We start from the raw sequence: 13,649 nt of genomic DNA, 5'->3' as shown, positions 1-13,649 counted from the left end.
GGCCTTGGACAATGTGAACCATTTTCCATACCTCGGGAGCCTACTGTCGACAAGGGCAGACGACGATGATGAAGTCAAACACCGCCTTCAGTGTGCCAGTGCAACCTTCGGTCACCTGAGGAAGAGAGTGTTCGAAGACCAGGATCTCAAACCCGGCACCAAGCTCATGGTCTACAGAGCAGTAGTGATAACCCCCTCCTATATGTTTCAGAGACATGGACTATGTACAGCAAACACCTCAAAGCACTGGAAAAGTAGCACTAACACTGCCTCCGCAAGATCCTGCAAATCCATTGGCAGGATTGGCGCACCAACATCAGTGTACTCGCTCAGGCCAACATCCCCAGCATTGAAGCATTGTCCACGCTCGATCAGCTCTGATGGACGGGCCACATTAGTATCGGGCATGCAGACAGACTCCCAAAACAAGCACTCTACTGAGAGCTCTGATACGGCAAGTGAGTCGCAGGTGGGCAGAGGAAACGCTTCAAGGACACCCTCAAAGTCTCCTTGAAAAAGTGCAACATCCCCATGGACACCTGGGAATCCCTGGCTCAAGATTGCTCCAAGTGCAGGAGAAGCATCCGGGAAGGCGCTGAACACCGAGTCTCTTCGCCGGGAGCACGCGGAAGCGAAGCGCAAACAGAGCACGACAACCCAAGCCCCCCAACCCACCCGTCCCTTCAACCACCGTTTGCTCCACCTGTGACAGAGACAGTAGGTCCTGCATTGGTCTCATCAGTTGCCCGAGAACTTATATTAATGTGGAAGCAAGTCATCCTTGACTCCGAGGGACTACCTAAGGTGGTGGTACTACCAGAGAGTTCCAAGATTTTGACCCAGTGACGACGAAAGAACGGCGATATATTTCCAAGTCAGGATGGTGTATAACTTGGATGGGAACTTGCAGGTGATGGTGTTCCCATGTGCCTGCTGCCCTCGTCCATCTCGGTGGTAGAGGTCACGGGTTTGGGAGGTGCTGCCGAAGAAGTCATGGCAAGTTGCTGCAGTGCATCTTGTAGATGGTACACACTGCAGCTACGGTGCGCCGGTGGTGGAGGGAATGAATGATGAAGGTGGTGGATGGGGTGCCAATCAAGCGGGCTGCTTTGTCCTGGATGGTGTTGAGCTTCTTGAGTGCTGCTGGAGATAGGCACAGAGAAAAGCAATATTTGAGAGGTTGAAATAAGCGGTTTTGACGTTTGACTTGATCAAACGGAATACCAAAAGCTCTGCATGGTTGGGTTCAGTCTGTGTGAGAAACTGGAAAAGCAGATTGAATCAGGCACTGAGGTACAAGGTTTCAGGCATGTGCTGCACAGAGCGGCCCAGTCTTGCTCTTGTGAGCTAGAAATAACTTTAGCTCCAGACAGAGGGACGAGCCAGAGTTTGAATAGTATAGCGTGAGCTGGGACACAGGTTTGGAGCAAGATGCAATAGCAGGATGAAGCTAAGTAATGGGCAGCTTTGTAGATGGGGATGAAGATATTGAATTCAAAACTTTGTGGAAGAGGAAAGGGATCCATTAGTGGTTGGTGAGGAGAGGGGTAGGAAAGCGGGACTTAGTATAAGATGGGATGCAGACCATAGATTCTGGATGAATAGGAGCTTGTATGGAGTGAAGCTGGTGATAACTCTAGCTCATTCATGACTTAACGTCAGGCAGGTAATTGGACAGCACAGCAACAGTCATGGAGTTAAGCAAGACTGGTGATAATGAGGTAAAACTGGGTGTTTATCCATATGGATGTTAACTGCATGCTTAAGGAAAATGTTGCTTAGAGATAGTTTGTAAATGCCGAACAGGATAGGGATGAGAATGCAACCTTGGGGTATGACAGAGATGACGGGAGAATTTATTGCAGGAGATGTGCTGCCCATCAAGCCACTTAGAAATGAAACCATGAAAGAGTAGTACCATGAAGGTAGACTATGAGAACAAGCAGTGGAGAAGGAGGGAGTGGTTAACCCCATCAAAGGTCATAGGAAGATAGTCGTAGAAAAATAGGGAACGATAACATGCCAAATTTCCAGGCATGTCAGATATCGTTCCTGACTTTGACTAGTGTGGTCTCAGTGCTGTGAACGGATGGAAACAAGACGAAAAAATTTAAACAGGGAGCTGAGAGAAAAGTGGGAGCCAAATTGGGTGATGATGATGCATTCAAGTACCTTAGAGAGAAAGAAAATGTTAGAGATGGGGTAGTAGTTGGAGATGTCGGATGGGTTGAGTATTTTAAGTAGGGAGTTGATGACAGCAATTTTGATGGGATGGAGAACTTTGTCTGAGGAAAATAGATGACAGCATTGACCACTGGGCCAAGGAGAGGTAGTTGAAGCCAAAACCATAGGGGGAGAAATTCGGTCGTGCCTCAGTTGGGGCGGTAACTCAGGTGGAATGGTAATGTTAGCGCCTTGAAAAAGTTTGTGCCTCCCGCTGAGAAACTTGTCGGAATTGAGCAAACAGCTGAAGGTAGTGCAAAATCAGTTGTTACACACATGACTTGGGGGGGGGGGGGGGGGGGTGTGAACAAAAGTTCTGTCGCTAAATTTTGCGAAGCCATTGCGCATGCGTGGAACTCCGATTCAGATCCCAGGACTCTTAAAGGCATGGCAAGGTAAAGTAAGGCATTAGCAGCTCCAGCTCCACAGTGGCTTCAGAGTGCAAAAATGGAAGAGCAAGGAGGACGTCAGCTATCTCCCCGCTTCTCACCCACCGCCCTTGATGCCTTGCTGGAAGCAGTGGAGAGTCACTGGATGTCCTCCAGTCTGGAGGGGGACAAAGGGCTGTGGAGACAAGTGGCGCAGCACATTGTAGCCCGGAACACGGTGGCCACAACAGCTATGCAATGTCGCAATAAATTCAATGACCTTACTAGGGCCGTCAGGGTGAGTACCTTTTCCATTCACCATCCAATGCCTTCATATGAACTTCACATGTCTCTCACAATGTAAAGACTCTGGAGTGCCTACCGCTTCTCTATGTCTACCAAACCATGCTCCTCCTTGCTGAAGACAGCCTGAGACCTCTTTATTGCCTCACCAGATATGGCCTGCCCATCCAAGCGTCTCTCACCCTCTAGCTCTTTACTCAGCCTGTGCCCACCTAGCAGCACCTTTCAGCTCTTCCTATGCCGTCCAAGTCCTGAGCCTCATACTTACTGGTAGTTGCTCGTGCCCCAGATCCACTGTTCACATAGCCACTGTGCGATGCCACGCAAGCACTGACTGCTGCCATTGTGTCTGGGTCCCCATGGCTAATGGTGCCAAAGTAGGCCAGCAATCTGCGCCCTACCAGATTGCTCCAGATGATGAGGCTCAGCCTCGGGGGAGTGCCAGCCAGTTGGTCGAGGTTGAACCTGATGTCCTCTCTCAGGAGAACATTGTTATATATGTGGACTTGTATTTACTCTGTACAGCCACCAGAGGGCTCATTCCCCGGCGTCCCAAGGGATCCCATAATCCCTTGGGAACACAGGTATAAAAAAGGCTTCACAAGTTGGAGAGGCACGTTGGAGACCTGCAATAAAAGACCAAGGTCACACTTTACTTTGAGTTCGCAGTGTTCAGTCTGACTCTTTCTCCATACACAACAGACATCATTCCGGGTCCCACCACTGCCATTCCCTTTCTGCAAGCCAGCCATCTGAGACTGCTGCCGCTTATTCTCAGGCAATGCTGTCAGCAGACCCAGAACTGGTTCAGGGCGTCCTGCCAGGCATCTGTCCTGACTCCCTCAGACACACAGCAGCCTCAAGCGGCCTTGCTGCAGACACCGAGGACCCATTGGGGACGAGCAGTAGGCGAGGGAGGGAGGGTGAGGCAGAGGGGTGGGAAATGCGAGCCTAAGACCCACTAAGTAAATGTGTCCCCATGGGACCCATGTACGTATGTTCGGAAGTTTCAGCATCTGTTCTGTTTTTTGAAGGGGGCGGCTGCTCCATTTTGTTTTATTGTAGGGTGTGGGGTTTTTGGGGTTGTTTAAAGCATATTTGCAAAATAAAATGTTAGTTTAACCGTTTCCTTCAGCTTCTGGTATATGATTGTTCAGTTGGAGATGGAGATGTAGCATTATCGTGGCACAATGCGCGGTCATTATTAGCTGCATCCCTCAGCACACTGCATTTAAGGGAGGCACTCCCATATGAGCCGCCACCGAATAGCCCTGGCGCCGCCAACTTTGGCACATTGCGTCCTCGTCGTATTGCTGGACATTTGGGGCATGGCCAGACTCCTGTTCTTCTTCCTCCTCCTCGTCCTCAGCCTCCTGAAGTGGATCTGCGATCCCCACTGGCAAGGCCTGGGCCCTCATGATGGCCAAGCTGTGCAGCATGCAGCACACCACAATGAATAGTGAGACCTGTTGAGAGGAGTATTGAAGGCTGCCTCCAGAGCGGTCCAGGCGTTGGAATTGCTGCTTTAGCACCCCTATTGTCTGCTCTATGATGATGCGGGCGGCGGCATGGCTCTCATTGTAGCATTCCTCCGGCTCTCTGGTGGGGATGCGGAGGGGGGTCTTTAGCCAAGTGTCCAGGCCATATCCCTTGTCCCTGAGCAGCAAGCCTCGGCTTTGCTGTTGTGGCTGAAACAGTTGAGGCACAGTGCTCTCCCGCAGGATGTGCACTTCCAAGATAGCGAGCAGTGACCGTGAGGATGTGCTGCGTGTGGTCACACAGCAGCTACACATTTAGGAAGTGGTATCCATATCTGTTTCTGAAGACCTCTGCATTCTGGAATGGTGCTCGTAAGGCCACGTATGTGCAGGCAATTGCTCCTTGCACCCTGGGGAAGACCACTATCCTGGCAAATCTACATGTGTGCTCATCCTGTTTCTCCCTGGTCATCGGGAAATTAATAAAGTCCATTCTACATATGTAGAGTGCCTGTGGTGACGTCGTGGATGCAGCGATGTGTTGTGAATTGTCAGACGCTGCATATGTCCCTGATGCTGCCTGGAAGGAGCTGGAGGCATAGAGGGTGAATGCCACCATGACCTTCACTGTGACAGTAGCACAGTCCTGGTGCTGATGTGAGGCTGTCGGTCTTCCTGCAGGAGATGGCATATCTCTGTAACTACCTCCTTTCGGAAGCGCAGCCTTCTGACACACTGCTCCTCGGACAGGTCCAGGTATGAACGTTGCCGCCGGTAAAGCTGTGGGGGAGGTAAGGCCTCCTGCCCCGATGTCTAGGGGCTCTCCTCCTTCAGCCGCTGACATGACAACAGCCCTTCTCTCTTGACGCCGCCTTGCTCGAGCATGTAGAATGCGACACTGGCGAACTAGTAACGCCCCCATTAAAGTTTTCCAAAATACTTTTTCTCAAGCTAAACTGTTGTGTGTGTCTGCCATTGCAAACTCTGAGGCTCACGCACTGTGCTCTGTGTAAACGTCGCACTGACTATGACCTCCAAGGGAAGCGCATCCTCATCCCTTTAAGTAGCCACCAGTTAACGACTCTGGAAGCCTGTTCCGACTGTTGTTCCAGATGTTGTTATTGGCGGGCGCACTGAATTTAGCGAGCTGGGCGCAAGCTTGGGCGTTGCACCAGGACTGACGTCATGATCGGAGTGATCGCCAACAGTCAGGCGCTCGAAGTTTGTGCCCCCGCCAGACCGGTAACGAATTTTCTGGTGGGGAGCTAAAAGCTGCGTGCCCGGTCGCTAAGCTCTAACGCTCACATTAACGCCCCCTCTGGGTGCTAACTGAGGCTATCGACAACCGAAAATCCAGCCCACTGTCTTTAGTCCCCGCTCCAAACTCCATACCCTTGCCGATTCCATCTCCCTTCATGGTTACTGTCTCAAGCTAAACCAGACTGTTCACAACTTCGGCATCCCTAAGCTGAATTTCTGACCCCATATCCTCTCCATCACAGACCATCCATTTCCATCTCCACGACATTGCACACCTCTGCCTCTAGTTCAGCCCACCTGCTGCTAAAACCCTCATCCAAGCCTTTATCAACTTCAGTCTTGATTATTCCAATTCTCTTCTGGTCGACCTCTTACCCTCAAGCTCATCTCAAACAGCTGCCCACAATCTATCTTGCATCAAATTCCGCTTGCCCATCACCCCAAATCATTGCTGACTTACTTTGGCTCTGGGACCCAATGTATCAAATTTAAAAATCTCATCCTCATTTTTAAATCTCAGGGCTTCACTGCTGCCTAGCTCTGTAACCTCCTCCAGCTTTACAACCCCATTCCAGCTGAACTCTCCATTATTCCGACTCTGGCTTCTTGTACATCCCTCACCTCCTTCGCCCCCATCGCTGTCTTCAGTGGCCTAGACCTCAGGCTCTGGAGTTCCATCCCCAAACCTCGCCACCTCTCTTTGCTTCTTTAAGACCCTCCTTAAAATCCACCTCTTCGATTACATTTTTGGTCATTCTTCCGAATATCTTTCTTTGGCTTGGTGTCCAATTTTGGGGGAAATCGGCCTCTGTGAACTGCCTTGGAAGGGTTTTCTACATTAAAAGATGCTGTATAATTGAAACTTGCAGTTACTGAAAAGATTGAGAGAAAAAGTGTCATTACCATTGGGAAAACATCTGGAGTGAGATTTATAATCAAACTATGAAGGAGCACGTAATACCCATTTCAATACAGGTAGCTGTGTTGATTTTATCCTTCAATCGATATACAATACTCCATATTTAGACAACAAACTGAAAATGAGTGACATGTGCCAATAAAACTTAGAATCACAGAATGGTTACAGCAAAGGAGGCCATTTGGCCCATTGAGCCCGTGCCAGCTCTCTGCAAGAGCATTTCAGCTAGTCCCACTCCCCCATCCTTTCCCCGTAGCCCTCCAAATGTTTTCCCTTCAGGTACTTATCAAATTCCTTTTTGAAAAAAGTCACGATTGAATCTGCCGCCACCACCCTTTCAGACAATGCATTTCTGATCATAACCAATCGCTGCGAAAAAAGGTTTTGCTTCATGTCGCCGTTGCCTAATAAAGAGTTAAATCATAATGGGCCTGAAATTCAGGTTGGAGGCTTCCTTCGGACGAATGCCTCTGACCCGAGAATTTTTTACGAAATTACCTGGCGGTCCCTCCCAGAGGCGCCTGCGATTCCTGTGTGAGGCCTTCTCTTCACGTGCTTCAGAGCGCGCCCCTGTCCTCCAGGTTCGGACGCAGAAAGTGGAGTCACGTTTGACTGCACAACCAATCAGGTACAGTATTCTCCGTATCTCCGAGTTCGTATTGCTATCAATGAGGGGAAAAAAACAAACACACTAAACACAATATAAAAAATAAAAAACACACCTCACATAATTAAAATTAATTTAAATTAAAGTTCATTAAATGTTTTAGAAAAAATATATTTTTGGGGGATTTAAAAAAAAAGTGTTTTAACAGGGTTTAAAATAAACTTACCTTAATGGACAGGGTTTTTAACATAAAAATGAGTGTTAAAATTTTATTTTTATCTGTTTTAAAACTCTTACGCTAGTAAAAGTAGACCAGGCCAGGCGCAAGCGTATTAAGGACATTCGCTGGGCAAGAGTTGGGCAAATAGCTCATTCTCGCCAGTGCGAATGTCCTGGTTGCGGGGTTGCATGCGATCTGTCAAGCCAAAAGTTGACAGATTGGAAAAGCTGGTTTTCAGCGCATGCACATTGCGCGCCGAAAACCGGCTTTTGCAGGTCCATACGGAATACGTGACTGCACCTTCTGCGTCCGAACTTGGTGGACGGGAACGCGTTCCGAAGCGCGGGAAGAGAAGACCTCACACAGGAATCGCAGACGTCTCCGAGACCACCAGGTAATTTTGTAAAAAATTCTCGGGGCGGAAGCGTTCATCCGAAGGAAGCCTCCGACCTGACCCGAATTTCAGGCCCATTAACTGTTTCTCTCTCCCACCAGATGCTGCCTGACCTGTTGAGTATTTTGAGCATTTTCTGTTTTTATTCCCCAATAAAGAGTTAAATGATAACGGTAACAAAACTCACTTTCCTTAATAAAGAAAGAGTTAAATGATAATGGGAACAAAACACATTTTCCTTAATAAAGTTAAATGATAATGGTAACAACACACACTTTCGTTAATAAAGAAAATGAAATGATAATGGTAACAACACATACTTTCCTTAATAAAGAAAGTTAAATGATTATGGTAACAAAACACATTTTCCTTAATAAAGTTAAATGATAATGGTAACAACACACACTTTCGTTAATAAAGAAAATTAAATGATAATGATAACACATACTTTCCTTAATAAAGAAAGTTAAATGATTATGGTAACAAAGCACATTTTCATTAATAAAAAAGTTAAAAGATAATGGTGACAACACACACTTTACTTAATAAAGACTTAAATGACAATGGTAACAAACACTGCTCAATAAATGCTCACACAGATACACACTCTGCAACACTGTCCTGTGATTGACAGGTTCCAGGCACGTCACAATCGGCGTATGAAGTAATGTTTTTTGACGCGCCAGGGCACCCGTACCGTACGTCACTGTGGCGGACTTACGTGAATATGGCGGAGGCTTCCTCACAGTCTCGCTATTTCTGCCACCGCTGTTCGGCCGAGATCCTCCCCAGGCTGCCGGTGAGTGGAGCTCCCCCCGCGGGCTCCGTGTTTCAATGTCGATCGGTTGTGCGGTGGGCGGGGCGGGGAGCGGGGTGAGTGACGGGCAGCGGCGCTGGCGGGTGTGTGTGTGGGGAGGGGGGGGCTGGAGAGAGCGGGGCGGGCGGCCGCCGAGCGCCGAGCCGGTGCGCCGGGCGCCTCCGTTTCTGGGTAACACGAGCCGGGCCCGAGTCGCTGCCCAATCGCGTCCCTGCTGCCACACAACGCTCCGGCCGCAGTGCGCGTGCGCGGGGTGGCTGGCTGCTTCCCCTGCTCCCAGCATAGCACACTCACTCACACACTCAAACTTCTTTATACACACACACACTCTCACACAATTTTCTTTATACACACACACACACACAAACAACTTCTTCCCCCCCCCCCCCCACACACACACACACACACACACACACACACCCCCCCACACACTCCCCCCCCACACACTCCCCCCCCACACACTCCCCCCCCACACACTTCCCCTCCCCACACACTCCCCCCCCCCCCCACACTTCCCCTCCCCCCCCCCCCCCACACTTCCCCTCCCCCCCCCCCCCACACTTCCCCTCCCCCCCCCCCACACACACACACACACTCACTCACAAACTTCTTTACACACACACAAACTTCTTTACACACTTACACACACACACACACACACACACACAAACTTCTTGACACACTTACACACACACACACACAAACTTCTTCCCCCCCCCCCCCCCTGCTGCTCCCAGCACCCCGCCCCCCCCCACACACACACACACACACACACACACTCACTTGCAAACTTCTTTACACACACACAAACTTCTCCCCGCGCCCCCCCCCAAAAAACTTTTGTCAAAAGGACAACCCTGTGTGTCAGCCAGTTGGTTGCACTCCTGAGTCAGAAGGTTGGGTTTGGTTGTGTGGGAAGGGCTCAATTGGCACCCACACAAATGCAAATCATGTGCTAAAAAAGGGATTTGGGTTTACTGCGTTGAGATTATCCAAACCTAACCACCCTCCAGGCCTCCCTGATAAAGTGCAACATCCCCACTGACACAGATGCAGGAAGAATGTTCCTGATGTTGGGGAAGTCCAGAACCAGGGGTCACAGTCTAAGGATAAAGGGTAAGCCATTTAGAACTGAGATGAGAAGATACTTCTTCACTCAGAGTTGTTAACATGTGGAATTCTCTACTGCAGAGAGTTGTTGATGCCAGTTCGTTGGATATATTCAAGAGGGAGTTAGATATGGCCCTCACGGCTAAAGGGATCAAGGGGTATGGAGAGAAAGCAGGAAGAGAGTATTGAGATGATCATCAGCCATTGAATGGTGGTGCAGGCTCAAAGGGCCGAATGGCCTACTCCTGCACTTATTTTCTATGTTTCTATGACACTGGGAGTCCCTGGCCCAAAACCGCCCTAAGTGGAGGAAGTGCACCTCGATTCTCAATGCCGAGAGTATGCAGCAATCAAGTGCAGACAGCGGAAAGAGCGTGCGGCAAACCAGTCCCACCCACCCCTTCCCTCAACGACTATCTATCTGTCCCACCTGTGACGGAGTCTGTGGCTCTCATATTGGACTGTTCAGCCACCAAAGAACTCACTTCAGGTGTGGAAGCAAGTCTTCCTCGATTCCGAGGGACTGCCTATGATGATGATGAGCCAGGAACTTGAGCACAAAAAAAATCTAGGCTGACACTCCAGTGCAGTGCTGAGGGAGTGCTGCACTGTCGGAGGTGCCGCCTTTCAGATGAGTCTTTAAACCGAAGTGTTAGCCTAGATTTTTTTTTTAAGACCACCATGGCACTATTTCGAAGAAAGGCAGGTGATTTCTCCCCGGTGTGCTGGCCAATATTTATCCTTCAGTCAACATAACAAAAACACAGATTATCTGGTCATTCTGACATTGCTGTTTGTGGGAGCTTGCTTGTGTGCAAATTTACTGCCCCGTTTCCTACATTACAACCGTGACTACACTTTTTTAAAAAAACGATACTTCATTGGCTGTAAAGTGCTTTGGGACGTCCGGTGGTCGTGAAAGGCGCTATATAAATACAAGTCTTTCACAACATCAGGAATTCCCAAAGTGCTTTTTCGAAGTGCAGTCACTAGTGTGATGTAGGAAACTCAGCAATTTTTGAAGGGGCTGCTGCTCAATTTTTGTTTGCACTTCAGTCCCACACTCCCGATCGTTGGGCACCTGCTGTGGGGGAGGAAGCAGGCAGATCTGAGGGCCTCTTTGTTGGATTGCTCCTGGTCAAGGTGGCTGTTAGCAGGTCGAGGCAATGGGCGTTCGAGGGGGGGTCCACTCTTCCATGGTTATGTTCGTGCCTGGGTGTCCCTGGAGAGGGAGCACAGTGTCCACTGGTACGCTTGAGGCCTTCCACAACTGGACACCGGAGAGACTCGAATGCTTCACCCCCAGAAACAACATTTTGATTTGTTAACTTGCGTATAAGTTTGGTTTAATTTGCGGTTTACTGGCTGTGCCCCATTAAAAGGGGTCACTTGCTTACTGTCTTGTTGATGGCACTAACCATCAATCACCAAATTTCAACATAAAAGGTGTAGGAAATACAGCAGCCAATTTGCACACAGCAAGCTCCCACAAACAGCAGTATGATAAATGGCCAGATAATCTTTATTTAGTGATGTTGATTGAGGGATAAATATTGGTTAGAATACCAGGGATAGCTCCCCTGCTCTTCTTTGAAATAGTGGGGTCTTTTACATCCACCTGAGAGTAGACGTAGCCTCGATTTTAAAGTCTCATCTCAACGATGACACCTCCAACAGTGCAGCACTCCCTCTGCACTAGAGGGTCAACCTAGGTTTTTGTGCTCAAGTCTTCTGCTTGGTAGCCCCTACTGCGACCTGATTTAATTGTGTGCTCATTTGAACCTAACTTTTAAATGAGCCAGTATTAAAGCTCATCTAGCACAATTTGAAGTAGTGCTTCAGGCATGGGTAACGAGTTGTATTTGAACAATTACCCTACTGACAAACAACAGTACCTTATCAAGTGTTGTAAGGTTGTGTAAGTTTTATGTGGTTAAACATGTTTCATTATAATTGTGCAAACAAAAGCAAAATACCGTGGATGCTGAAAATCTGAAATAAAAGCAGAAAATGCTGGAAACATTTCGGGCAGGTCAGGCAGTATCTGTGGAGAGAGAAACCAAGCTAACCCAAAACACTTTCTGTTTTTATTTTTAATTATAAATTGCAATTCCGTTTAAACTGAATGCAGGTTTACAGTCCTATTTGTAACCAGGCTTTATCTGTTTGCTCTTTCCAGCAGAATTAAAAAACATTGGATAATTTCATCCTAACATTTGGATTCATTTCACTGTATTTTATTTTGATTACAACTACAATGAATTGGAATATGTAAAGAGCAGAAATAAGCAGATAAGTTAGTGTCATTTGCTGTTTCACAAAGGGGAATGCCCAGTCGCATGATACTGAGCTGTCTTTCTAGTTGCAATGCCATGGGTGTAATATGGAAAGATCTACGCTTTCTCATTTCCAAGAAAGGAGTGACTCCATGTGCCACTATTTAGGCGGAGCAGTATCTGGCAATAGTCTCTGCAGATTTTTTTGGAGCGCCCCCTAGTGATCACTGGAAATAAATCAAGGAAGTAGTGACAACGCCAGTACTTGCAGAAATGAATTATTTTTCTATTTTGTATTTTTGTGTTGAGGACAAGTCTAATGGTGTCCATCAGGCATTGTTGAAAGACACGGGCTTTAGTATGTTAAAGGAAGGTTGTGTATTAGCTGGGGGGAGGATGGAGGGGGGCAGATTTTCACCATCTAAAGCTATCTTGAAAAGCAGTCTGCAGTTAAACATAAAAATAATTAAAGTACAGTCCACAAAATATAGCTCGGATCTCCTCTAAGATTTGCCGTGAATGATTTATCTCCTGTTGCTGAAGCAGACGCTTTTAAAAAAAATTGTGACTGTTGACCTCTGGAGTGAACAGTGATTCCGATAGCTATTTTAGCTTTCTGTTTCAATTTGCAGTTTTGTTTTTAGTATTCTAGAACATTCTGTCTTGGTGACCGACATGGGTGATGATGACTACTCCCACTTCAAATAACTATATACGAATAGGTGCGAGTCAGCCTTGCTCCAGTGCGAGCTCCCGCCTCTGAGCCAGAAGTGGGATGAAGTCTCAGTCTAAAGCACGTAATGTAAATGGACATTCCAGCACAGTACTGCACTATCAGAGGGGCCGTCAATCGACTGAGATGCAAAACCGAGGCCCAGTGTTTCCCCCTAATTGTTTTAGTGCGTGGTCCCTTTAACTGTGTGGCCCATTAAAATGTTTGCGCATGCATGGTTTCTTGCCTGTAGAAGCCGGTGAGCGGCCTGCGCGGGACCTCCAGATGGCTGCTCGTCCGTGCAACTTAGCGCAATGCTGCTGAGGTCCCATCTGTCCTTTTCAGATAGATGTAAAAATGGCAATTTTCGAAGAGGGAGTGGGGAGTGGTTTGTGTGGTGAAGGTTCTCCTGGTGTGTGGCCAACATTTGCCCCGCAACCAACATTACTAAAACAGATTATCTGCTCATTGCCTCATTACTATGTGGGATCTTGCACGTTATTTGGCTGCCATGTTTCCTACATTATACTTCAAAAGTACTTATTTGGCTGTAACATCCCTTGGCACGTCCGGAGGCGTTGTGGAATTGGAGCTGAGGGTGGATTCACTCTGGAGCATCCACGATGCTGAGAATGACGTGAGTAGCACGTGTAGCGAGTTGGTCTTACCGCAGGAGAAGGGTCCACAGCCAGATAGGGAATGGAAGACCAGCATGCAGAGTAGTGCAAGGAAGGTAGTGCTGTTGGGGGGAATGACTCATCAGGGGAGGGCAGCAGCAGCCAAGTTCATGGCACCATGGCTGGCTCTGTTGCACAGGAGGGCAGGAAAAAGAGTGGGAGAGCGATAGTGATCGGGGATTCAATTGTGAGGGGAATAGATAGGCGTTTCTGCGGCCGCAACCAAGACTCCAGGATGGTATGTTGCCTCCCTGGTGCAAGGGTCAAGGATGTCACGGAGTGGGT

At 48.3% G+C, this 13,649-nt stretch overlaps 1 protein-coding gene across 1 annotated transcript in view; it reads left to right on the top strand.

Moving 5' to 3' along the window:
- The first annotated feature begins 8,475 nt into the window (after positions 1–8,475).
- The window catches only part of rnf126 (ring finger protein 126), a 79,172-nt gene continuing 73,998 nt past the window's right edge, over positions 8,476–13,649 (top strand). Inside the window, exon 1 of the mRNA XM_070859711.1 lies at positions 8,476–8,571. Within this exon, the coding sequence (XP_070715812.1) occupies positions 8,500–8,571 (72 nt within the window). The 5' untranslated portion in view covers positions 8,476–8,499. The remainder of the gene's footprint in view (positions 8,572–13,649) is intronic.

Source organism: Pristiophorus japonicus, chromosome 18 (assembly GCF_044704955.1).
Source record: "Pristiophorus japonicus isolate sPriJap1 chromosome 18, sPriJap1.hap1, whole genome shotgun sequence".
NCBI classification, from domain to species: Eukaryota; Metazoa; Chordata; class Chondrichthyes; family Pristiophoridae; genus Pristiophorus; species Pristiophorus japonicus.
This window is presented reverse-complemented; position numbering and strand designations above follow the sequence as displayed.